At 38.8% G+C, this 27,686-nt stretch overlaps 1 protein-coding gene across 1 annotated transcript in view; it reads left to right on the top strand.

The window, feature by feature from the left end:
- The window catches only part of NAALAD2 (N-acetylated alpha-linked acidic dipeptidase 2), a 31,501-nt gene extending 6,785 nt beyond the window's left edge, over window positions 1–24,716 (top strand). The window contains exons 5-19 of the mRNA XM_058045069.1: window positions 485–610; window positions 1,280–1,466; window positions 2,524–2,617; window positions 2,947–3,045; window positions 4,750–4,835; window positions 5,488–5,607; window positions 6,012–6,094; window positions 8,941–9,004; window positions 10,939–11,006; window positions 13,978–14,069; window positions 15,505–15,595; window positions 16,256–16,520; window positions 19,722–19,803; window positions 21,053–21,145; window positions 22,725–24,716. Of these exons, the coding sequence (XP_057901052.1) occupies window positions 485–610; window positions 1,280–1,466; window positions 2,524–2,617; window positions 2,947–3,045; window positions 4,750–4,835; window positions 5,488–5,607; window positions 6,012–6,094; window positions 8,941–9,004; window positions 10,939–11,006; window positions 13,978–14,069; window positions 15,505–15,595; window positions 16,256–16,520; window positions 19,722–19,803; window positions 21,053–21,145; window positions 22,725–22,914 (1,740 nt within the window). The 3' untranslated portion in view covers window positions 22,915–24,716. The remainder of the gene's footprint in view (window positions 1–484; window positions 611–1,279; window positions 1,467–2,523; window positions 2,618–2,946; window positions 3,046–4,749; window positions 4,836–5,487; window positions 5,608–6,011; window positions 6,095–8,940; window positions 9,005–10,938; window positions 11,007–13,977; window positions 14,070–15,504; window positions 15,596–16,255; window positions 16,521–19,721; window positions 19,804–21,052; window positions 21,146–22,724) is intronic.
- The last annotated feature ends 2,970 nt before the right edge of the window (window positions 24,717–27,686 follow it).

Here is a 27,686-nt window from a genome sequence, read left to right as displayed (position 1 = left end):
ATAACACTAGAATATTTATATCAAGTTGAAAGACATGTTAGATTAAATTAATGCCTTCAAAGGCCACAAAAGGTCCTCACTTAATCTGCTAATTCATTATGGAACAGGCCAGGGACAACATTGCATTGCATGAATGAATGAAATTTTATAATAGTGAGTGTTTGAGTATGTAAGTCATATCACTGCTTAGTCACAGTCAGAGAAGTTTGTCAGTTTACCAAAGTACTCTGGTTTATTTTCCAGCCTGTTTTTAGGCCTGTTAAGTGCAGGATAATAGCCAATCAGAATTTTGAGCCAAAGCTTCCTATGGAATATTGTGGATCTTTGGCTATTGTTTTTATGGGCACTGGGTCTCAGTTTTAGAAATGTAAAAATAGTTAAAAATTCTCTGTCATAGATAGTGAATGAAACTTTATTTCTGATAATGAGTATTTTGTTTGTTGACTGACCAGTGGCCACGACACTGCTTTTCTTTTCTGCCCAGGCAGATCTGGTGTATGTGAATTATGGCCGTACAGAAGATTTTTTTAAGCTGGAACGTGAAATGGGAATTAACTGTACAGGAAAGATTGTCATTGCCAGATATGGGAAGATCTTCAGAGGAAACAAAGTAAGGGTTGAGTTTTAATTTTTCTTCTGTGGGTCAGACACTGTTGATGGTAGAGCTTGAGGGAATTAATAAGGGCTGTTCATTGGAACATACAAGCAGAAGGAAGCCTGCAATGTATCCATTGTGACTGCAGTCTACGAAAGACTTCCAAAACAATAAAACCAGATGAATGTATTAAAGTCCTGAGACAGAGATGACTGCAAACTCCCCAGGCAGTTCTTGCAAGAGAATAATTCAGGGAACTGAGTAGTTTGTAGAGCCAAGTCTGTTGATAAATGCCATCCATAGAACTGCAGTACTTTGAAATAATAGCAATTTGACAAGGAGTCTGATGCACAGAAACTGAGTAACTATCTCTCCTGATTTTAGACAAGAAATCTGGCAAAACTGGTGATAGTGGGGCAGTGGGGATGGTAGTCAGGTTTTGTGCCTCATTTTTATGTTCTGTTCTTCATTTCATAGCCTTGAGCAATGAAAAAAGGTTTGACACAAATAATGAACATACTGTGTTTCACTATGCTTGATTCTTCTGCTAAATCTGGGGTAATTTTCAACTCTTTCACATATTTGTCTTCTTAAAACATGCCTGCATGGAAGCAAATCTCAATGTTCAGACTTACTACTGCATTAAAAAAAAAAGCTGCATCTTAAAGCCAGATAATTTCACAGGTTAAAAATGCCATATTAGCAGGAGCCCAAGGGATCATACTTTACTCTGACCCTGCTGACTACTGTGCACCTGGAGTAGATCCTTATCCAAATGGATGGAACCTGCCAGGTGGAGGAGTCCAGCGTGGGAATGTATTAAACCTGAATGGAGCAGGGGATCCTCTGACTCCAGGTTATCCTGCAAAAGGTGAGTGCAGGTTCTGTAGCCTGGACCATCGAGTACTTCATAAACTGCTGCTGAAAGTGTGGCACTATAAGTTAATTAATTTTCAGTACAGATGCACAGAAGAGAGCTGCTTGAAATTCTTATTGACAATAGTTAATTTTCTATTGCACACTAAGTTCTGTCTCTGTCATTCTGACTGCTTTCAGTTAGGCAGCGGAATAAAGTTTCTAGGAAACTCTTTATATGGTCCCACCCTTGTGACACTTAGAAAAGCAGGATGTGTAAGTTTACAGACTGTGAAGCAGCAGAAAATGACTGAGAATTTATAGCCATTTTAAAATACCTGTATTTCTCAAGAGGACCACTTTAGGTTATACTTTGCCATCAAAGAGGACTAATAGCTTTACTTGGAGGTATGTTTCCTTGCTAATGATAAGTTCCAGGAAAAAACAGTTTAAAATCCTTTTTAAGGGGAATAAAATTTCCTGTAGCAAAAATAAGAGCAGTCTGGAGTCTTTCAAAAGTTGGCACCATGTGCTTCTCTTGTCCTAGTTGGCATCCTAAACTTGATCTGGACTAAGATGCCTGCCAGTGCTGGGTGCTGTACAGGTGGTGGGATGGCTGTACAGGGATGCTTCTGGAAAGCTCATGGGCTTGTGTGGCCCCTGCTGGGGACACAGGACAGTCTAAACCAGGAGAGGTTGTGTGTGCCAGGCCCAGCAGACTCAGAGAGACACTGGCGGTCTTCGACCCAGGTAAATGCATCTGTGTGTGTCCTCTGCAGCTTGTCAAGCAGCTGCACAGGTGCCATTTTCACCTCACATGCCAGCTTGGAGGAAGTGTTATAACATGGTTGGACGGCAAATCTAGCCTTGCATCAAGCATGGGGACGTCTTTTGCACGGCTGTGCAGATGGTTCTCTCATTACAGTTTGGTTTTCTAGAAGCAGTATGTGAGAAATGATGTAAGAATTAAAAAGAATCATGCACGCTGGTGGCTGCTCTGCTCAAAAGTGTTTCCAGTTTGGTTAAAGTTGCTAAGAATGCCATAAACTTTACATTTTGTTCTGTTTTCTCAGAGTACACTTTCAGGTACAAGGTTAATGAAGGTGTAGGGATTCCTAAAATCCCAGTTCATCCTATTGGATATCATGATGCAGAAGTGTTACTGCGGTGAGTACAGATCAGCCCTCCTCTCCAGAAGTCAGGGTTGACAAATGTGCAGACAAATTTTTCTTATTAAGATGGCAAAGTCTATGTTGTTACTTGCATTTGCTACTCTTTTGTAGTAATTGAAGTAGTTCAGAAGTAATAATGTAGTAATTAATGTAGTAGTAATGTAGTTATTCCAGAAAATGTGGAAAATTCGAAGCATTCTGTTTTTGCAATAATGCTTTTAAGAATTTTGTAAAACCACCTAGGTTTTGCTGCAATAATTATTAAGAGAATTTAGGGTTTCATCCTAATGGTCAACTGCATTTGTCTTGGTTTTCACTTCATAGTGCAATGGGAGGACCTGCAGCTCCAGACAGCAGCTGGAAGGGAAGTCTCAATGTGCCTTATAATATAGGGCCAGGATTCACAGGCAACTCTTCTGCAAGGTCTGTTTTAATACTTTCCTTTTCATACAATTTTGCAAAAAAAAAAAAAAATCTTTCTGAGGAAAAGGCTCTGAATCAACACATCTAGGGATACTCAGGAGATACTTCCTTCTGCTAGGGAATATTTGGAGATAATTATTAGAATTTGAAAATAAATTCCATTACAAAAAGATAATAAATTAGCAGATCAAGCCACATGACAATGACATTTGTCAATAAATTGCAATAAAGCTAAAGCTCACTTTTCTCTGACTTTCCCACATAAATATAGTTTCAGTTTACAGAAGGTATTATTCAGTAGGACTGTTAGTGGACCCCAATGAACAGTGTGTAAAAATGGTATATCATTATCACTACTCTGTCTCCTGGATAACAAGAGTATGTCTGAATATATATATATAATTTTATAAAGACTTCATTTATCATTATTCTTTTCTGCTCTGCTTTAACACTAACTAGCTGAAAATGAATAAAGTAGGAATAACTACTTTATCAATAACTACTTTATATATAAGAAAGCATATTTGACATAATTACAGTGCTGTTTGGAGTATCTAGAAGAGCAACAGTGAGAAAACAGTATGATTCATCCACAAAACTTGCATTTTTGAGTAGAATTTTTAATATCTTCCTACTTGATAGAGTAACATTTTTGTTGTAAATATGAATTAATTCTACACATCTTTCTCAGAGCAGTTCCATATCAAAATGAACCTTTTGATTCTAGGTAGAAAGTCACTTGCACATGGGAAGTGTGCACATACATGCACGTTCAAGGCCCTGGTGTCTGTTACTTTCTGGGCAAAGATCCAGTGGCTGTCCTGAAGTGGGTTTTGATTTTGACAGCTATGCAGATTTGCTGCTGAAAAGATAACTTCAAATGTGGATCTCCTGAGGTTTTTGCCAGGCACACAACCCCCCATTGTTTGGTGCTTTGTTTCTTCCACAGCTTAAGGGGGCCGAACACGTGTTAGTTTTATCTCTCTGAATACCTGGATTCCCTTGCTTGTTATAAGATTTCATAAGTGGATTTTACTGGTGAGGGACAGGGAAGAAAAATCTGTGCTTCTAGCAGAAGGTTTTCTGCCTCTAATGGAGGATTCCCTGCCCATGACAGGGAGGTCGGAACTGGATGACCTTTAAGGTTCCTGCCAACCCAAACCATTCTGTGATTCTGTGACTGACAAATCTTAATCACTTAGATCCACTGTCCTAAACACAGATTTCAGTTTATTCCTGGATGAATATTCCTAATCTTTTTTTCTTCCAAGTTCTGGATTATTGTAAGGCCTAAGCTAGGAAACCAAGGTTTATTCTCTATAAACATCTGCACATCCGCAATTATAATTTTGGTCAAAATGTAGATTTTTTTTTTATTACTGTGCATGTTTTTCAGTTTATTCATTTAGTACACAATTATCTGATTGGTTCCCATTAAAAAAAGTTCTATAAATTCTATAAATCTTTGCAAATGTATAGACTAGCCCAGCACATAGGCTTTTTTCTAAGGCATCAGCAGTAGGCTTAACTGAAATAAAAAATGGGTCTCTGAGACAGCATGACAGTGCTGAACACACATTGGATCAGTGCTGAAAACTCAAAGCAGGACAGAAGCACAAACTCTCTGGTTTATGTGTTATTGGCATTGGCTTTTTATTGTCTTATTAATCAGAAATGGTTACTACACACTCCCTTTCATTTCAGAAAAGTCAGAATGCATGTTCATACAAGCAACAAAATCACACGAATTTACAATGTCATTGGCATCCTCAGAGGAGCTCTGGAACCAGGTGAGCATCAGTTTCTTGATAATTTTTTTTCCTTCTTTCTTTTGTATTTGTGTTGTACTTGTTTTGTATTTCTATTGTACTTGTGTTGTAGGAAAATTAAAGTGTTTTAGATAACCATACAATACAGAGTCTTGAGAAATTCTTGGTAGTTTTTCTGTCTTTCCCATCATACTATTTGTCATTGGCATTCCCAAGAATAGCATTCCCTATAAAATACAGTGATAGACATCAGAGAATGTTTTTTTATAATGCCTGTCACTTTACAGTAGGCTTCACCTTACATCAGTCATACATTTTGCCTTTGCAAAAATTAACATAATTCAAATTACAGAAACCTAGTGATGATTTGGAACATTAACATTATACTATTGATACTATTTATATAATATATATTGATACATTATACTATTGTAGCAGGTCATACAGAACAAAGACTTTTAGATGGAAAAATATTTATTAAATATTTATTGTCTTTAGTTGCAGACCTTAGTAGAATAAGTGAATGATTGCAGATTCCCTTAAGAAATAAACTTGTAGCACTGGTATTGAACTTCATATTTGATTTCATACAAGTAAAGATGCAATCAAAGGAAATCACAGATAATCCTAGTGCATTTTTAATTATTAATTGATACTGTGTGTTTGTTTCCAGACAGATATATTATTTTAGGTGGTCATAGAGACTCTTGGGTGTTTGGTGGTATTGATCCAACCACTGGTGCTGCAGTTCTGCAAGAAATTGTACGGAGTTTTGGTAAAATGAAGATGGAAGGTAACTTACTGCAGATGTAAAATGATGGATATGGAAAACAGCAGCTTTGAGGATCAGTGCTTCCATAAGCTGTTGTATTGATTTAACTTTTCACCTCTACAGAAAGTTTTATCTCTCGTTATGAAAGTTGTAGATTCATTGAGGAGATACATATGTGGCATTGCGTGGTAGTTGGCTGAATTTATCCCCTCATGAGTGTAATGGTACCTTCTTAGCTGTGCAGATTGAAAATATTGCATTAAGAAGAAATGCCTCTGCAGTAATATGTTCCTCTAAGGATTTTAGAGAGGATTTTTTTACTGTTATATCAGTTAAGTGCTGTTTTTAAAGTAATTGCAATTAACTGTGGTCAGTAGACTTTTAAAGTATAAGTTGAACTTTCAACTTTAATAATGTAATTGCAGGTTGGAGACCTAGGCGAACTATTATTTTTGCTAGCTGGGATGCAGAAGAATTTGGATTATTGGGTTCCACAGAGTGGGCTGAGGTAAATAAAAAAACCTGTGTAAAGTAAAGCAGAACTTGAAAGTGTGTTGCAGGTGACTGCAGTGCCCAGGATCTATTCCTGAACTGCAATCAAAACTCTGTGCTAAAATTGGAGTACAACAGGCTCCTTCAGGTGTTGTGAGGCACTCATGTATTTATATAAATTACCTACCTACCTAGCTTCTTACAACATAAGTGCACTAACTCTTCTAAGATTCAAAAATCTACTTTGATTCAAAGCTAATATCCTACAGTGGTCTCTATGTGGAAATCTGTCTCATAATTTAACAGAATTATAGCATTTTATTTAATCCAGATTGGTCTAACTTTCTATTTGAGAAATTCCTTAGTTTCTATAAATTCAAGTCCAGATCCTGAACTTCTGATGTGTAAGCATGCCAAGCCTTTGGTACAAAAATCAGTCCTACTGTGCAAATGAAAGAATAGATAATTTATGAGTGAATAGAGTCAAAATTCATGTGAATTCCAGCATTGTAGATTCTCAGGGGCAGGACAGCCAATTAATTCTGCAGGAGGATCTCTGACTATATACCTGCCTGAAACAAGAATGTTGGCAAATTCAGAAATGAGGTTATGGGTATTTCTATCTTCCTTTTCCTATTGGACATGCTATTTTTATCTTCCTTTTCCTGCCTGAGGGAGGAATGTTGGGAAATTCAGAAGTGAGGTTCTGAATACTTATATATTCCTTTTCCTATTGGGCATATTCAGTTCTTATTAGATTTGTTCAACCCCAATAAGAAATATAGGTCTTACAAGAGTTTTCATTGCTTTGTCTGTAAAATCCAAATTAGAAATAGAGCAGGAAGAAAACTGCCTAATAAAACACATTTCTGCTGAACTATGTCAATTTATTAGTACTGAATAGTTTAACAGAAATGTGTTGTCTTATTCTTCTATTAGAATTTTATTTACAAGTTAATATTTAGCTGTGTGGATAGAGCTTTCAGAATCTATAAAATAAAAAATCTTTTAGTTTAGATTATTGGCATGTATTTCAGCAAATCACAAAATTACATAGCAAAATGGCACATGTCAGAGGAGATAACAAACCCAGAAATATGCTTCCAAACACCAAGGGGATTCCATCACTCTTCTGTTAACAAAGCTGAGATTTCTGTTCCTTCAGATTTGCACTATTTTTTTCACTCATAAACTGTTTGGCTTCCAGCTTTAACAATGTCTTCATCTTACTGCTGATTTATGAAACATGAGGAAAAAGTAATTTAAATTATTTTAAATAATTTACTGAGATATTTTAAATAGTTAAATAGTTTGCATTAAATTTTCATCCCACCTGAACTCCACTGGTGGCAAAAATATCTGTATGTAAAACTTTATTTGTGATTTCTTTTTCTGTGTACCTTTGCATACATATAGGTGCTGTCAAGAAAAAAAGCCACACAATTATTTTCATTATGAGGAATATGAAACAATGATGTTTAAGAAACCAATTTCTCTTGAACAAGTCATTAATAAATTAGGGAGTTTTCTTATGTTCTATTTGTTAAATATTGCTACTCCTGTTCTGTAATGGGTTTTGTGTAATAATTTGGCATCTAGTAGTCTATCATTAATTATTTCATGAAATGGCAGCTGTAAAAGGTTAGAAAACTGTAGGCACAGTTTGTATTTGAACGTGTCTTTTAATTTTATTTTTCCTTACTTCATCTTGGTGGTGTGCATTACTACTTTTTTAGACCTAAATTAGATTCAGTTTCTCTAGAGACATTCCTCACAGCTTACATTCCTCTTCTCTGCAGCTGCCAGATCTGTCACGTATTAAATCTCGAGGAAAATTAACCCATGATGTTCACCATCTTCTGTGTAACAGAAAGAATTCAGCTGTGGCAACACTCTTTTCATACACAGATGATCTCCATAGCTCATAAAGAAAGATATTTATTTATACTGCAAATATGATTTTGAGTATATGCAAGGCCCCATGTAGGCAAGCACGGTCTTGCTCCCTCCCATCACGTTCTTTTCAGGATCTCCTCTCCTTGTTTTTCTTTTTTGGTTTTTTTTTTACATTATGTATTTAGTAATTACCAATTAAATTTTTAGTTCATGTGACTTACGAATTATTAGTTGGGTTATAAATTGAATTACTCAAGTAACAATTGCTAACCTAATTAAAATATCTTGTCACAAAGCCAAAATCTCATGAAATACCACTTGCTAATTAGAATATCAATTTCAAATATAATTACCAGTTTGAAAAAAAATAAACAAGATGTCAGCATATATTTAGTATGAAAGCAATGCTTAGTGAACTCAAAATAGTCAGTCAACTGCATTTAAGAAGAAAATTTCAGTGCTTTGACTTTCCCTTTTGAAAAGGAAGATTGTAGATGTGTCAGGAGTTCTTGGTTTATCAGTGTTAAAATTGAGTTCAGTGCTGGAGCACATATGGAAAATGATGGGATGAAAAGCATGGAGGAATTCTGGCTGAGCTCACAGTCACATGTTGCATGTTCAGAAAGTCCGGAAGTGCAGAGCTGAAATGCATGTAATAACCTAATTTTACTGTGCTACAATTCTCTCCAGTAATTTTTTCTGCTCCATTTTGCTCTTGTGTGATGCAGCAGGCAGCACCTACACTTTATGGATGTTTTCCACAACAAATTTAGTCCCAGAAAGGAGTAATGAATTTCATATGCCCAGAACATTTACCCATCCTCAAACAATATAATTAGTAAGGTACACAGTAGTAATTATCCTGACTGAGATCTTAATGGTAATGCTCTAAAAAACAATGCACTTGACCTGCTCTTGACTAAGTGCCACTAATTGGAAGTAAGAATTGTACATTTACAACCCTAGGAAAATGCCAAAGTCCTTCAGGAACGGGCAGTCGCTTACATCAACGCAGATTCTTCTATAGAAGGTGGGTCTTTTCTTTTAAACTTTACCTGCCTTTACAGCTGTAATTTTTATTAGTTCTCTGTCAATTATTTACTGCATGAGATAACTATTGTGGTGTACAGAGTAAGTGTAGCAAATATGGAGTTAAGAGGAGAGAGAGGACAATTTAAGTTTTCACATTGCTTTCTTTTGCAAGTAGTGCCATCCATGAGCTGCAGTCCACGTGTCTGAGTCCAGAATATCTCCTCTGGAGGAGTTTATTATTCTGTGCTAATGAACTGAGCATTCTGTATAGTAAACTGTCTCTTAGCTGCATTAACTTTAATTTACAATTGCAGTTTGAATATATGACAGTCTGCTCCTTGTTCTGGTCACAGCTCCAGCTCCTTTCCCTCTGGAATTATAATATTTTGAGACAATAAATTATCATGATGGTAAGACCTCAGGCTTACACTTTGTGGGGGTGGGAGATGCTTTGGTGCTTTGAGCCAGTGCACTCACCTTTGTTGATTGCCAGGAGCAGGGAGTATGTATTTATTACAGCAGGACTTTTTTAAAAAATAGACCCTGAAAAGTGTTTCACAAAAAAACCTTATCCACCATTATCCAATTTACTGTGTCCTTCAGATTATGAGAAGAATATGCCATTTAGGAATGCTCTTAGAAACTGGCCTTTGTTTTTTTGAGAGGGTCCAACACTATGATCTATATTATGAAGTCCTTCTGAAATTGTGCTGGACTTTATTGCAGAAAGACCTTTTTTACTGTTTTCTGTGCTGAAATAATAGTCAGAAGGGTCCTGTGAAGCTGCTCTGAATCGTAACCTCTGTTACTTAGGGCATTACTCTTCCCATGTCAAATCCAACTTATTTGGGCTTCCTGTGTGTGAATAAAATTGATACCTACAGGCATATTTGGGAACTCTTTTTATTTTTTTATTCCTGTCATCTAAAAATTTTGTCTATCACAAGAGGATTGGAAAGAAAGAAAAGCCAAACCCAGTTTCTAAATGCTCAGTTGGAGCTGGGAAATAAGGAGGGTTAGAGCTGTTCCTTCATTTATGCTGCCTAGATGCTGTGTTAAAAGTAGAGCAGAATTTCACACCTAGGAAATCTCACAAATGAAATAATAGTTTACAACTTCTTCATATTCTCACCATGGATTGTAACGCATATTTTTTAGTTGGTTTGCAGCCAACATGCTGCTGCCTTAACAATTTTCTTCTGAATCTTGATTATTCAAACATGTCTCTTGCTTTATGCATTAAAGGAAATGCGAAAGCAAAACAACTGGAAAAGAAGTGTGTAATAAGGAAAAGAACACCATGTTCAGTGCACTGGCTTAAATACCTTGGACATCTCTCACCTGAGCAGTGAAATCCCCTGGGGACTCAGCATTCATCTGCTCTGAAAATTATTTTGTTTATCATCATGTATTCTCCTCAACACTTCTTATACCACTTTTTGGACAGTGAATTATTTCTATTTATTGTCCTGTAGCAATGAAAAGAAGCAAAGCAAGTCATTGCTTTAAGCACTTTTGTGGCTTGAATTTCCAGTTTTCACATACAGACTCTCCTTGGAAACATCATTAACATTATCTGGTATTTTTTCCATCATCTCACTGTCTGCCTTCTGTTCAACAAAAGCTTTAAGAAGTGTATGAGTGACAAGGGATTGTAGCTAATGAGGGATAATTAGGCCTACTTCAGAGCTGTGGGAAGGTTTAATTACATTACTGTGGATGTACTATAACCAATACTTTATTGCCTTGTAGTGGCAGTAGCTTACAAAGTGAGACCATTAAATTTATTGCTGTATATATCTGAGGCAAGATCGAAATTTTTGCCGTAGTCAAAAAGTTTTTCTAAGAAAGGACTGCAGGGTTTAATCCATTAAGAAGATAAAGCCACTAGTACATGAAGGGAAAATTTCCATGTTTTTGTTTTATTTTCAGGTAACTACACATTAAGAGTTGACTGTACCCCTCTTCTCTACAAACTGGTGTATAATCTGACAAAAGAGGTATAGAATCAATCTACTTTTCTGCCTTTTTAACAATAAGTAAGACTCTAAGTTTATTTGATAAAATTGGGCTATTGAATAATACCAGACTCTTTTTATTGCTGTGCTAGAAGATTCCACCAAAATCAATAGCAAAATATCCCATCAGCAGTACACACAGTTCCTCAGTATTCTTAGAAGGATGGAAATGTGTCACTGACATAAGTGGAATCTTATTTGCAATATACAGTAAAAAAAAATAATAAAAGCAAAATGCTTGAGCAAGATCAATTCTCTAAATTTATAAACATTGAAGGGAAATATTTTGACATTGACTGGCGACCATTTTCTCTCTGTCTGTTCCCCTGAATCTCCTCCATATCTCACTCAGCCTCTGAAATATGTGATAAATATTGAAGGATTAAGAAGGTGTTTTAGCAGGTCTGATGTGTGGATTTGCTTTGTTTCAAGTGGTCTAACCATGACTCCTTTACTTTCACCTCCAGGATATGTTATCATAATGCTGAAAGGTTGTGATTCATTAAAGCATGGAACTTTATTTTCCATATGAGTTAACCAGATTAGACTTCTGAGCTATTGCCATGACCCTCAGATGTGGATTCATCTCAGCTAACAAAAGACAGAACAACAGCAACACAGGCTCCCTGTAAAGGCATTGGGTAGAAATTGGTGCCTTTAGGATGAGATTTGTTTGACCAAATGTGGTTGCCTACCTTTGTATGTACTGAACTCAAACTATTCCCCCCCTAATCTTATGGGGGCTCAGGTCACTTGGTCCAGTGTTAAAATCTGCCCTGCAATGGCACTTAGTAGGGGGACTTCAGCTACCAATCTCCCATTGTGCTAGATGCATTCATCCCAAGTTATTTTCAAACACTGCACACTTCTACCACCTGAAATGCCATGGTTTAGATCTGGGAAAGTTTATCTGTGCTATTCCCATGATTTTCTTTTCTTTTCTATGTTTTATTTTCCTGTCAATTCTGTCTTAATCTTTCATCCTTGCAGAGGGAAGAAGCTGTGCTGTTCAAATATTAGCTCTGACACTTGGCACACTGAAGAGCATTCTCTTTTGTCTAAAAAAATTGTCGTGTCCTTAGTGCTGCAGGGCCCTTGATAAAATAATTTACTTTCTGTCTGCACTAAGCCACTAACTCAGGAAGACATTTCACCGTAAAAGATAAACAAAGTTACAAAAAAGTGCTCAATGCTAAAATTAGCACCTAGATCTGATCTTAAGTCAACTATTCAGCTATTGCCGGTTTGAGTAGAAAACTTCCATTAAAGTACCATGCAAAGTACTTCAGACTGACTTGTAAAAATAAATGCCACATTCACTGTTATTTTAGCTTTTAACAGTAGAAGTATGATGTTAACAATAGAAAACCTTTAAGCCTGATTGTGCCTGTCCAAAGGAAAGTTATTTCTGTTCATATTAAGGTCCAACATCCAGTTATCCAACATCCAAAGATCTCTTTGCTCTTCTTGGTTTTTAGTGGGCCAGTCCTCACCAGAAATAAGTCTAGTGTACACATGAAGTGTTTTCTTTCAGGGAGTTCTGCATTTAATTGTGATCCAGCTACAGATGGGACATTGAGCTGTTGACTGTCTTCTGGGCCCTGCTTTACTGCCAGGGTTTAGACATTTGGTCACCACCAAATAGTGTCTGCAATAGTTCAACTCCAGTCCTCCTGTGATTATCGCTGCTTCTTTTGCATTTACACTTCGAGAACTCTTCATCTTCTCTTGAGTTAGCAGGAAGCTTATGCTGATCCTAGATTGGGATCTAAGTCAGGGCAAATATGTTTTACTGTGCTCTCAGTGTTTTATGAAAAAGCTGACTGATGTTTTTACATGACCAAAGCTGTTAGAATAATATCTTTGCCAGAGCATAGAGTGTTTTTCCTCCCACATGTCAGAGTTCAGCTTGCTCTTATTAATGTGCAGTTTTCACTTTAGCCCTAGGACTTGACCAGAGTACCCAGAAAATGACAGCAGCCAAGCAGTTATTTCACAAAGTTGTTATTTTCCTGCTAGCTGCTGACAGAATCTCAGAGGTCAGAACTCTATGAAATTTCAGTTTGGAGTCTGAATGTTTTTCAAGGTCGAATTTAAGTCTCAACAACATGGTGGGACCATGTAAGTGTCCATGAACATTTATGCTTTGTATTTTGGAAAAAAAAATTCCAATCCTCTGCACATAATAGCCAATCTTACACTTAAAGGACCATGTCTATTAAAGGTTGTTTAAGTGTAGGTGGAGACCAGGGTTGGAGTCTTGACTTATTTCTACTGTGCCACAGATTTTCTAAGAGCTTTTGTCAACTTATTTTATACCCTTTCATAGTTCTGCTGGCAGCATGATGACAACACTAATACTTACCTTTTCCATCCTGGTTACAGAGTTTTTGGGCGTTTCTTTGAGGTGCAGGTGTGAGACCTACATTTGTACATACAGTGTCTTGCACAATGATTCTCCAGGCTTGGTTGAGTTCCCTTGGAACTGCTATAATTATTTTGTACCTTTCCTGCAGAACAAGCAGTCGAATTTTAGGTTTAGCCTTGTTGAGAGAATATTGCTGCTGTGCAGGGGAAACCTCAGCACCAACAGGTTGTGATTTTCATCTCCCCATGCCTGCTGAAAGGAAAACAGGTTCCAGTATACTGAGGAGTCCCACAGGATTACATTTGCTGTTGTGTGTGTCCATGCACATTTCCCCTGTAGTAGATGAGCTCCAGGTCACATCCTTTTAACCTGTTCTTTCCTACTGTCTGTGGTTGGTTCCAAGTGCCTGTGAGATGCTTTCCTTGTTTGGGAATGCATAAATGTCAGTAACAAATGTCAATATTCACTTCCCTGCAAGCAGCAGCCCTGCTGGTTAAGAATGAAGCTGGGAGCTGCAAAGATCTCCTTTGATAATGAATCGAGTTAGAGGTATTTCCAATGAGATTATCATATTTCCCTCTCCAGATTTTAAGCCCTGATGAGGGTTATGAAAATAAATCTCTTTATGAGAGCTGGCTGGAGAAAGATCCCTCATCTGAAAATAATAACTTTCCCAGGTAAGTTAATATGTTTCGGGGTTTAATACCCCAATATTTTAATCATATCATGGCATGGCTACTCACTAGAATTTTTTGAGATGTGCTATTTATGGCAGCAATAAAAAACCTTTTAGTGCAAGGTGACCCTCTAGCAATAATATTTTTAATAGTAAAATAAAATAGTATTATTTTTATTTAATGATAGTGACATTATTCCTGTGATGAAATGAAGCCTCACACTTACTAAAGTCCTTTATATTAGTAGAAAAGCAATTTAAAAAGCATTCAAAAAAAAGCAGGGTGGGGAAAGGGTTCAAAACATAGTTTAGTCACCTACTAGATAAGATAAAATCAAAATTGTTAGGATAAGCTAACAGTTGAAAGAAGCTGACTAGAGCAGTAATTAAAAAGCAGTAATTAAGAATCTTGAGATAATTATTTCTTGTTTATTCAATGAATGTAAATGTATTACATTACAAATCTATATATGAGTGTGGTAGCATTTCATATTTCAAGGTGTTGCAACTCCAAAACACTCTTTCCACCTGTGACTGAGAAAGGCTCAATCTTATTCCCAGTGTGGCGTTACTGACATAAGGCAGACAGATCTGCCCCCTTTTGTGATGTGACAAAAATCTTCTGCGTGTTTCTGGCTCTGCTAAGATGAGTTTCTGGATTCATTAGACCCACTGAGATTTCTTCCTTTTGAAAAAGCAGCCACATTTGATCTTTCTTAGTTGATGCACATCATTCCTTATGTACACTAACTTCAGCTGGAAACAGAGGAAACTTTTTTTTTTCTTTTTTTTTTTTTTTTTGGCTGATGAATACTAATTATTCATCCGGCCAGACACATAGACCTGAAACTTAACTTCAAATGTAAATATCTGAAAATGCTTGGGGTGCTGTGTCTGCCTTGTGCCGCCTGCTCGCCCCTGCCACGCCGCAGCTCCCCATCAGATGGCAGCGGCGGCCCGCGGGTGCCGAGTGCGGGAATGCCGAAATTCCAGCGGGAATTATTTATCGGCCTCGGGTTCTGCTGCGGAATGTGCCAAGCACACAAACACATCTGTCTTTACACATACTGCTGCCCGATTCGTATTAGTTTGGAAATAGATGATTGATGTTTTAAGACGGCAGGGACGTGGCTGATACAGTTTTATGGCTCCTGCGCATAAATTGTTTGTATTTTTAATGTCAGCGCTGCCATAGTTAGGATTGCTGCAATTAAAAGATCTTCCTAGCAATATTGGATACTGAATCAGAGTGCTGGAATAAAATCAGTTAAGTGATTAAGCTTGCCATTCATCTAGCCTTTGATTTTGCTAGTGTCCCTGATGTGCCCTTCAGAAGAACTGACCTCAATTTCTCTGAAAAATCTGCATTTTGCATAAATTACTACCACACTGTTCAGCAAGTGCCCTTACTAAGATGTTGTCTTTTCTGCTTGCAGAATAAATAAACTGGGGTCAGGCAGTGATTTTGAAGCTTACTTCCAGCGACTGGGAATTGCATCAGGCAGAGCTCGTTACACCAAGAACAGGGTAAGTCCGACAGACTGTGTGAACAAGTTTGATAGTGCTGAGCAGTCATCCTGTTAAAAGCATTTATTCATAATTAATAAAAAAGCTTCAAAGCATCTTTGACTGGTTTGTATACAGTGATGATTCTTAATTGAGCAAGAGACCTAAATGTTTGGAGAATAAAACATGTTACAGCGGCGTGTATATTCTATAGGATGTCAAGTTCACAGAGAGGTATTTATAGAGTCTGATTGAAGGTGGACAGTTTGTTCCACCATGCTATTAATAGTCCCCTTAATATACAAATCTGCCATAGCTGTGTTCAGAAACAGCTACAGAAGGTAAAAAGGGGCTGTGATTGAAGACTTTTGCTATCCAAACTCCAAACTGTTTTCATTCTTGGAGAAGGCATCCTCCATGCAGTGGAACTGAAGGCAGGTCTGTGTGGGTAGAGAGAAGGAAGCCTGCTCACTTAATCCTGTGCAACAATCCGTGAAATCAGATTGGTTTAATTTTTTAATACAAACACACACAAATGAAGGATATTAAATTCTGTTTTGTAACAGATAGCTTTTTTTTATTTGGAAACCAAACAAAGCATCAGAGTCATAAAGGGATCAATACATCTTTTAACTCCAGTCAGAATACAGGGCATTGACAAATTTGCTTGCTCTTTTCCAGAAAGCAGACAAATTCAGCAATTATCCTGTTTATCACACTGTGTATGAGACATTTGAGCTAGTGGAAAAATTTTATGACCCCACCTTCAAGAAACAGCTAACAATTGCCCAGTTACGAGGAAAACTGGTTTATGAACTGGCAGATTCCCAGGCCATTCCATTTGACTCTAGAGACTATGGAGAAGCGTTAAAAGGATACAGCAACAGAATTTATAAATTAGCCAAGAAGCATGAGGAACAGCTGAAACTTTACAAAGTATCATTTGGTGAGTAACAGCCACAGGTCTGGGCATTAATTAGAATCGTGCAGGGACATGTTACATCTGTCATAGCTCTGCAAATTTATTCCTTTCTTTCCTGTTTGAAATTTGTCCTCACGGTAAAGAGCCTCAATTTTTTTTTTTTTTTTTCCTAAACACAACACAGGTTTAGCTCATTATTGTCTTGATAAGAGGGTGTGGTGGGTTCACTGCTGGTCAATTACTAAGGGTTATAAGAATTTTCATGCATATTATTAATTACAGGCCTTATTACAGAGCTGACAGGCAGTCAAGGACCTCAAATGTAGGACAAAGAGGTATCTCAGCCTGGTCCTCAATTCCTTGCTTAAAAAAGAAGTCAAGTGTTTATGGCAACTGCTTGAAATTGAGGGACATAGGTGTCCATTCCTCTTCATCCAAAACTTCATCTGACCCCGGGGAGCTCCACCATCTCCCTCAGTGCCTGGCTGCCATTTTTAAGCCACAGGAGCACCTTTCCAGCTCTCCTGCATGAATACATCTGTTTGCTGAGCACCTGAGCACATGGTTCTGGAGCCCATAAAACAGGTCTAAAGCAGCACACTGCTCAGGATCCCAGGCTGGGATAGCTTCCACAGTCATTTTCAGTCTCCTCTTTTTTTCCTTCTTTTTTCCTTCTTGCCTTGATCTCTCCTTGTGGTTCTGCACCAAGGAGATATTTCAGTCAGTCCTAATTCACTTGCTATCTGATGAACCCATGATTTAGAGACACAAATCACCTTTTGAAGATGCAGTCCTCATTTGAGGCATGTGAAACATTGTAAGAAACTCAAATTGAACCCACATTTGGGGGAAATTAAAAATTATGCTTGAAATGTCATTAATGGTTTAGGTGAAAAATTGTTGACTGTTTTGAGAAGACACCATTTTTTGTAAAAAGGCCTCTTGAGACAGAGGAAGCATCTTGTTCGATGGATCATCTGGTCTGAGATTCTGTAAAACACCAAGAGTTACTTCAATATATTCTAATGTTCACTGCAGCATGTCTTGTAAGATCAAATATTTTCCTTTTTTTTGTGGTAGTAGTACATCTATCAAAATATCTGCAAAATAATTTATTTTCATTGTTTTTTATCTATTTTCAGATTAAAAGTTACACAAACTACCTCCTGACCAATACATCTATTCTCGTTCCCAGAATTTAGAAGCAATCTTCTACTTTTAGCTTTTTTTTCACCCAAATAACACTGAGACCTCTCCTTAATAACTTTATAAATCTGTTATTTTGACTATTTTTTACAAGGCATGTTTTTCAGTCTCATCATTATTTTCATGGTTCTTCTCTGATGCCTGATGAATTTTAAATTATTTCTTGAATGAAGCTAAATTTTCTAATTTTTTATTTATTGTATTGCACCAGAGTACATTAAATAACATAGGTAGGTTTTACAATACTGTGAAAATTAAAGTTTGTTTCACTCAGCATTTTCATAAAATTGCTTATTGTCAGCACTGAATGTCAGAAAATTGTTGATTAAGCCTAGCTAAATCATATAATTGCCCTTTAAAATAATAGATTAAGGTTCTTATTTGCATTTGGATTCACATTTTAGCTGTTCATCTGCAACAATGAAGGCTGGAATGTTTTTTTCATAAAATTTGTGCATGTAGTCATATGCTATCAGAAAATAATGTTTTCAAGCGGGGAATAAAGAAATGTGATGTTTTCTAAAATAACCAACATTGACAACACTGAAGAGCTAGTGAACATGAACACCAAGTTTCTTACATTATTTTTCAGATGGTCTTTTTTTTTTTCTCTCTCTCTTAAATCCCCTCCTACTGCTTCTGAAATATAATCTGTTGTTGTGATATGGCCATGATGTCAGCAGGGCAGGACTCTGCCCCTGGCAAACTGAGAGCTCTTGCCACAGGGTTGTGGACAAGTGTGAATTCTCACCCTCACAAGGTGACACGTCCCTCTGGGCTGCAGTCTGTAAACAGCTCGCATACATAAAATCTGTGCCTCCAATTGCACCAACTAAACAACAGCAGTAAGACAAAAATGAAGCGAGTGTAGGCTTGTGGTGAACAAATAAGTTTGCTAGAAATAGAGCAAATGAGTCTGAGGAACAGCTTTCAATAGCAGCCCTGGGAACAGAAAGCCTGTCACGTGAAATTGGATGATAAAGCTATAAACAGTGAAGGGATAATAGTTGGCCAGCAGAGGACTGGATTTAGGGGATGATCTAATCCTATGTCCCATCTTCCTGCACAGTTGAAGAGAGGATACTCTGGTTTAGCCAAAGTCTTCTGAAACTTGTGGGCAAAATTTACAAGTTTTAAACTGTCTTCCTTTCTAGTTGAGTTGATTGTTGATGGGGCCAGAATTTGGTGTCATAACCTCCACCTGTGATTTATTCTGATAACTTGCATAAATCAATACTTTTTCCAGGTCTGTATTAAATAGAGCCATCCACATCACAGCTGCTACTGCCATTAAAAGGAAGGCCTGCTGCTTCTCTAAGTTGTTCCGCATGTGTTGGATGTACTGGGCAGGGAAAAGCAGCAGCCATTCCTGCCCACCTGCCCGCACACAGTCAGGCAACCCCCTGGGGGCTGAGTGGCACTGCTGGGGACAGCACGGGGGAACCTGGCACAGGCACCTCCTGTGCTGCAATTCCAGCGTGCAGCCAGCACAGCACTTGTAACCTGCTGTGCCTGTCCCTGTGTGCCACGGCAGCTGTGCCTCACCTCACACTGCCCAGAGCACGAATCACACTCTCCTGTTGTGCTGTGAATGGCACATCGTTCTCCTCAGCAACATCCTGCTGTTCTTCCACAGCCTTCTGGAACAGCTGGGGTTTCTGATGGAAGTCAGGCTTTTTATACCTGAACACAGCAGTGCATTTGTTTAACAGGAAACTGCAGAGCTCTCAGTTTGCAACGACAGCCAGTTTTTTGCTTGCAGGGCAAAGGGAAGATGTATGGTTGTGAAAGCTTTCCCAAGCACTCTGCTTTACTGCTGCTCTCATTGCAAAAGGTATTTGCTAGTAGTGCAGCTCTTTAAAGTCTGCACTAGGGAAAGTAATCAATTATGTAGAAATTACAAAATTAGTGCTATTATATCAGCAAGACAAATATAGTTCTTCTCCCACTGGGCAACTGAAAGTTATATTTGGCTTAGTGAATACTATGAAGTTGTTCACGTAGTCCTTCCATTTCTAGATCCTCTTATTTCTGCTGTGGTGAACTTCTCAAAGGCTGCTTCTGAATTTCACAGGAGACTTGAACAAGTTGACAAGAAGGAGTAAGTCAGAAAAAAAAATTATTTACATATATGTATATATGAATATATTTATGTCCTGGTTTGCCTTAGGGAGCCAGAGTGGCAGTTCTTTATTTCTTCTGCTACAGAAAGATTCTCTCTGATGAGTGTAGAACAGAGCTCTGAGCCCTGAGACAGGAAGTATCTTTTAAGATGAATTAGCAGATACAGGAATGTTTGCTGTGATTGATAGTATGAGCTGTAGAGCTTATTACTAGTATCAGGTTGTCATTAAAATTACTGTAATACGTGGAAAGGCAGGTAGCAATGAAAGTTAGAGTTGGACTGAGATCTGTTTAGACTATACATGAGTGTTGTAGGTGATGCCATTTGCAGGGATAGAATGTAAGAGAATAGTGCAGAAGATAGTCTCACCCCTGAGGAGTTGCAGCTGTGCTAATCACCAAAGATTAGGAACAGGCCTGCCCTTAATAGGCCACGGCTGTGTCTGATAAGAAGAAGAGTGCTACAAAAGAGTGGGTTAGCTGGGTGAGGAGAGAGTTGGAGTTTTTTGGTTGTGCTGTGAAGAGAGCTGTATTTCGTTGTCTGTGTTGAGAAGAAGGAGTCAGTGCTGCAAGGAGCTGTCCTTGAGAAATCACTAAGAAGGTGTGGGACTTTTGCAATATGATGAAACAATGCCAAAATTTTTCCTTTCAGCACACTTCAAAGACAGAGGATGATGACTCAGAATATCTGAGATATCCATATGATGTTTGACAGCCTAAGGCCCCTTGCAGGACTCCTATGCCCTCTGAGTGCAGTCACTGCAAGCCACATATGATACCAGTTGTGTTTAGGCAGCTGAATCCCATCCCTACTATGTTACTGTATAGACTGGAACAGGACTATGGACATTTGGTTTATGGGTAGACACTAAACTTTAGCTATCTTCATCTGTGTAAATCTTAGTCTTCTCCATTCTTTTAAGTCCCATCTTTCCAGTGCCATTTAATAATAAACAAGTATCTGACACTCTCAGAAAGATTCCCATTTTATTTTTGCATAGTGTAAAATGCTGTTTTCTAACACAGAAATATCAATTCATTAATATAACATGGATTTAGAATCTCCATTTGCAAAACCTCATATTTTTTTGTAAACTGTAAACCACGCTTGTCTTTTTTTCTTTTTCTGTCAAAAAAAAAAAGAAAGAGAAGGAAAGTGTTTTAAATGAAAATGGGAGATCATGTTTCCCTGATGTGTGATGTTTCTCTGTCTCCCTCTCCTGCAGTTCGATTGCAGTGCGCATCATGAATGATCAGCTGATGTTGGTAGAAAGAGCTTTCACTGATCCTCTGGGCTTGCCAGGAAGGAAGTTTTACAGGTGAGGCTGAAAGTTTCTTGACCTGCTGTCTAAGGCACCCTATTTTTGCAGCTGACCGGTCAGTTGAATTGCTGTATGGGTCTCACAGCAATTACAGTTCAACACATTGCTTTAAGTACAATTCAGCAAGTAGTGGGCTTTTTTTATAATCCTTAAGGAGAACTCCTTGGCTACACCAGTCTTGTGGAGCCAAATTCCTCATTTGGTTCTTTTTATTAGCTGTGGTTAAACCACAACAGCATTGTACTCTGACTTTTACTTGTAGGTGTGCAGTACTACTGCTGTTACAACTTGCTCATGTGATTGTCCGCAAAGTGAGGATTGAGTGAAGAATGAATGAACTGTATTGAAAAATAAAGTGAAAAGAGGGTAGAGTAAATGAGAACAGATGTGTAATGAGGGTCAGTTGAAGAGAGAAGCCAAGAAAGGAGAGCTTGGAGGGTTTGGAGAGAGAGGGACCCTTCAGCACAGGATAAAGGCATGTGAGCTGTGCTGCACAGCCCCATCTGTCCCAGTTTTGGCTGCTTCTGTAGGTGCTCCAAAAGGTTACACCACTAACTACTATATCCTTTCTAGAAACCCAGGGCTTTTGTTAGGAATAACTGTCAAGATGCCAGCTTTCAGTGTCAGGGGGTTAAGTACCTCACTTTGCTTTCAGTATCCCCCTTTTCCTAACAACTGGATATGTCTGACTCACTGATGGATGGCTTTCATGCCATGCCAGAAGTCTTTCAGGCAGGTAGAACTGGAATCACACTTCCATCCTCCTAGGATAAACTGTCATTAACACTTCGAGAAGAATGAAGTAATTTCTTTCTAGAAATTTTCTGTTGGGTGTTGGGTATCATTTGGAGCTGTATGAGTTTTGTTTTTATTATTAGTTCTTACTTGCTTGCATTTATTAATGAAATTTTAATGTTTCTTTTCATTTGGGAGGACTTTTTCGCATGGTGTAAATGTGCTTCGATACTTCATAGTTATAATAAATTTAAATGCAGATCTACAGCTATTCATTATTTAGGAAAAAAAAAACTATATGAAAAAATAAGATTGATATTTTGTGCAATTCTGATTCATTATGATCACATCTCTTCTCAAAAATTCATGCTTTTCTCAAGAATTTGCCCACAGATTTTTTTTCTCCCTCCTTTTAAATTCCTTTCCCAGGTAAGTAATCTGCTGACCATCATGCAGCTACTTAGCTGTTTTTGAGGTTTCTACTCCATTTCTCACAATACACCTGTAACTAGTTTTACTCCCTGTTCTCGACTGGCAAATTACTTAGACAGGTTTGTTGAGCTCCCATTTTCAAAAAGCGTAACATGATTTTGTTCCTAATTAGACAAATGCGTCATCTCTTCCCAAGGAGAAGGTCACCTAACCTAAATCTGTGCCCTTTCCAACAGATTTTAAACTTGGGATTGTTCCTGTCCTTTGAAAGATCAATTTCCTATGTGTTTAGTGAATTCTGATCTTCCTGGGATTCATAGCTGTTTATATAGTACACATACAATGAACCCACACCCTATTAATAGTTTCTTTTATGCAGGATAATTGCCTTTTTCTTCTTTTCCCACAGACACGTTATCTTTGCTCCAAGCAGCCACAACAAATATGCAGGAGAATCCTTCCCAGGAATCTATGATGCCATGTTTGATATCGAAAGCAAAGCTGATCAACGTGAAGCCTGGGAAGAAGTGAAGAGGCAGATTTCCATTGCAGCATTCACTGTGCAGGCAGCAGCAGACACAGTGAAGGAAGTAGCATAGGATGAGGGCTTTGAAAACTCCCACAGCAGAGTGGGGCACACAGAGTTGTCGGGCTGCTGCAGTGTCCCAGTGTCCCTGACTGCCTGAGTCTCCAGCCTCCCAAACCACATGGCAGGCGAGCACAGCTCTGTGTGCCAGAGAGCTCCTGAGCAAGGAATTGCTGCATCTCTACTACTGACAGAACGGCAGCTTCGTGAACAACCCTGGGTGGAAGCAAATTTGGATGTGGGAAGGGGGGGAAGCAGGATCTTCCAGCTTTGAGGACCCAATGTTTTGGATGTATAGTTATGAAAACAATTATTTGCCAACCTACATGCAAATTTTGTCCACAGCAGTGATCAACATCACACATTTTGATGGAAAAAATGCAATACTCACCCTGTACATTTTTCTTGTTCTGATAACTACTTTTATAACAGAAGACACCAAAGGCATCTCTGCCTTTCAGAATCTATTTTGCAGGACTGGTGAATGCTCTTTACACTGATTTGCTTTCTTTTCCTTGAAAAAAATAAGTGACTCTCCTACTGGTTGCCAAAGCAGTACTGGCCATTCTTGATAATCAAGGAAAACAGCTGCTTGTGCGCAGAAACCCAAAAGCACACTTTCAGTGGAGTGCACATTCATCCCTCTGATAGTCTCCATGCATCTCCCTCCTTTGAAAAAGTGCAAATCTCTCTCCCTGCTCTTCTTGGCACCTTCTCTAGTTCTGAACCCATGGCAGCTTTTGTTCCTATTTTCTCCCAGGCAATCTCTTTCATATTTTTTCATCTGAAGGAGCTGGAGGACACTTACTATCAGCATGGAGCTTGAGATAATTCTGTCTTCAAGTAAGACCTGAACGACATTTCCCAGTAGGAGCTGATTTGACATTCAAAGAGGAACTGAAATGCTTGAGAAGGCCAGTTGTACAAAACTGTTTAGTTTGTATAAAAAGAGAAAAAACTTAAATTTCTTGCTTCATTTGCCCTTTAGGCATAATTCTCATCTACTTGCTTTAAAACTAATAAAATTGCTAGAATTTTACTGAATCATATTCCAGCTTGTAGAAACTGACATTAGCCAGTTTCATCTCTTATGTAAAATATACTACACTTTTTCTCACTACCATAAATTGCACCACGTTGTAGGAATAAAATCTTAGTTTTATGGGGAATAGAACAGATGTGGCCTTAAAAAGGAGAGAGTTAGAAAAGCAGGACAGGGTTAATGTTCTCATCTCAGATGCCTTGAATTCAAACACGGGAACCAGAAATAATTTGTGGGAAGCTGTTTTGGGGGATATATGCCAGCAAGAAGAGAGGGTGTCACTGGCATTGCCTCCAGTACACCTCCACGAAGGATGAAGGATTGTGTGCTTGTGGATGTTGTTCTCATACCTTACTAGTAGCTCAGTTGCTTTTTGCAGATCAAACCTTAGGCACATGAGGAGGAAATTACACTTCTACAGTCCATTCTGTTGGGAAATGGAGTGCAAAACTGACTTTGCTAGCACGCACATAAGAGACAGGAGTAGCTGATGCTGGGGCACAGAACAGGTGATTCTTTTCCTCTGCTCTGGCAAGGCTCCACCTGGAGTGCTGCTTCCAGCCCTCAGGCCCCAACATAACAGCCATGTGGGACTATTGGAGCAAGTCCAGAGGAGGCTGTGAAGATGATCAAAGGGCTGGAGAATCTCTCATGAGCACAAGACTGAGATGGCTACGGTTGTTCAGCCATCTGGAAAGAGCAGGCTCTGGAAAGACATTATTCACAGCCTTTGAGTAGCTAAAGAAGGCTGAAGAGGGATTATTTACATGTGTGTAGTGATAGGACAAGGAGGGGATGGCTTCAAACTGGAAGAAGGTGGGTTTAGAGTAGAAGAAATTCTTCAGGTTGCTCAAAGAAGTTGATGCCCCATCCCTGGAGGTGTTCAAGACCAGGCTGGAAGGAGCTCTGAGCAACCTGAGGTCTAGTGGAAGGCATCCCTGCTCATGGCTGGAACTAGAGGATCTTTAGGGTCCCTTCCAACCTCAAGCATTCTATGATCCTATGAACAGTGGATACATTTTTGTTGTTTTCTTTACTTTTACCTAACTGGGGACACTCACACTTTTCATCTCATCTGTAGCTGAACTTACTGCTTAGGAATATCTTGCAAAGATGTGACTGGTACATAACTGCACTGGGTTTTTCTTCCCTTTCTCTGAATCGTGTGCCCTTCCTGCTCCATCATAACTTTACATTAACTGCAGCGGGCATTTCTGAATGTGCCACTAAGGGAGGGTCAGGATATCTGGATGGTGGAAAAAAGCCTTTAGTACCTCTTCCTCATGAGCAGCAGCCAACTTGGGATCTGTCAGTGGTTGCTGCTGAAGGATCATCAGAGTATAAGGCAAACAAGGAGCTTCCACATTGTAAGAAATATTTGTTGAGATTTTCTTCTTCCTTCATTTACAGAAATGTATAAACCAGTGAACAAATGTTTCACCAGTAAACACAACTTTTTCAGTGGCAGATAGCCTTAGAGGTTCTGTACTATTACCTTGCTGCTGCAAAAGAGCATACAATCTCTCCTTGCTTCCCTGTGCAGTTTGAAGCTGTAAGAATAAATTACAGCTCACAGCAGGCTGAATGCACAGCTGGCATTGATTGCTTTGTTCCTCTTGTCAACTTAATTGATAACTCTGTGAATGTGAGATTCATCATGACCAGCTACATCCTGAGAAGTACACAAAATATATTAAATCTATTTCCATTCCTGTCTATAAAGTTCTACTGAGGCAGTGATATCCAAACCCTTGTAAATAAGGAAACCAAACCACTTATAAATTGCTTATACTAACTAAATTCCACAAAATCCCTTATTGTTGGTATTTTAAGGATCAGTTACTCAGACCTCCAATTGTCTTTCCTTCCTCAATGAGTAGAATCTTAAGTTTTATAGATAAGCAAACAAGACTCTTATCTTGTTGCTCTTCCCCAGTGCAAAGTGTAGCTCTGCCTTCCCATAATTTTAAAGTATGGGAAGAGAATTTTTCATAATAATCTTTACAGATGAGTAACACTGTCCTTCCCCAATTCCAGTTGCCCAGTTACTTCACTCAGCCTGGCTGAAACAATCAGTGAATCCTACAAAGGGGAGAAACTGACCCTTCATCCTAGTAGAATGGAGCTGCGAAACAATCTGGCAAAATTAATCTTGGATGGATCAAGTACCACTTGGATATCTGGGTTATCAATTGCCTCTTTAGAAAATCAGTTCCAAAGGGACAGTGCCTGGAAGTTTATTTCAGCTTGGAAATAAACTTTTTAGTAGGACCTGTTGTGTTAGTACATAAGGTAATAGTTTTGAACTAGAGAAGGGTCAATTTAGATTGGATACAAGTAGGATTTTTACAATGCAGGTGAGGAAACACCAGAACAAGTTGCCCAGATTGATGGTAGACACCCCATCCCTGGAAACATCCAGGATCAGAGCTCTGACTAACCTGATCTAGCTGAAAATGGCAATGGGATTGGACTGGATAGCCTTTAAAGATCCCTTTCAACCCAAACCTTTGATGCGATGATTGAGATTCTCTTACGGTTGAAATACCTTTGCCTTGACTTTGGAAAGAAATCTGTAACCCTAGGTGCTTCAGACTCACCTGGGGACCCCTCTCGGCAGCTGGTAGAAATTGGACATGCATGACCTGTTTTTTCCTCTCTAAATTCCCCTAGTTTTATTCATAGGATTTCAGTGTACAGTTAATAGTGCTACTGAAAAAGCTGACTGATGATGAACATCAGGAACTTCCCTGTGGCAGAGCAGAGAAGACAACACTAATTAAATGAAATACAGAAATCTTGCTTCTGCTCTTCAGAGCAGAACCAAAGTGTTCTGTTCCTCAAAGACTACCACCTGCTCATATAAAGTGTCCTTAGAGAAACCAGCAGGAGCTGAATTTAGCAAGCAGTCTTTGTTAAGGTAAATGATTGTTCCCATTACACCACTGAGACTTGTGCCAGTTAGAATCTATAAGGTCAAGGATGCTTCTGTCAGCATCAACAGTGCTTCTCCTGATGGATGCTGCACCCTTAAACATCTTCAGCTCGGGGAATCTAGGAGGAGGATAAGAGTGCTTTGTTAGGCACCTCATGCAGGAGGGGCTGGACCTGGTTCAATTAAACTCCAAACATGTTCCAACCTTTCATTAAGGGAAAGAACAGGAGAGGCAATAATAGAAAAGCATTTCACAGCAGGGATCGGATAAGAATAGACTTGCTAAGTTTACATGGCACCTTCCCCAGATGTGCTTTGCTAGCCTGCTGACAGTGCAGCTGACATGTTCCTGATGCTGCCATCCACACTACTTCCAAACTTGGCTGTACTTTTAGAAGGAAACCCAAGTCACAGTTGCTGGACACAGTGACGGTTGTGACAATGCACCCTTATGTAACCCTAAGAAGCAGGAGTCCAGACAGAGGAAACATGGCCAGCTGTGAACACTGAGCACTGAAAGATTTAGATCTGAGGTTGCTCATCCCTTCAGATATTTCTGCAACCACCACCCCCCTACTGAAGCATTGCTTTTGTTTTCTCAGCTCTGTCTCCTAAGCCATATTTCCATACTCTCCACCAGAACCTGCATGCCTAGACACCACCTGCCTGCACTAAAACTCTCTTCAGTCTGCAGCACACACCATATTATCCTGGCACTACCCTTACAGGAGTGTGGGTACTGACAGCAGTGATAGTGCTGTCCACTGCCACGGCAGAGGAGTCACATATAAGCACCCTGCCAGTCTTA

The sequence above is a fragment of the Melospiza georgiana genome, chromosome 2, assembly GCF_028018845.1.
Source record: "Melospiza georgiana isolate bMelGeo1 chromosome 2, bMelGeo1.pri, whole genome shotgun sequence".
Taxonomy (NCBI): Eukaryota; Metazoa; Chordata; class Aves; order Passeriformes; family Passerellidae; genus Melospiza; species Melospiza georgiana.
This window is presented reverse-complemented; position numbering and strand designations above follow the sequence as displayed.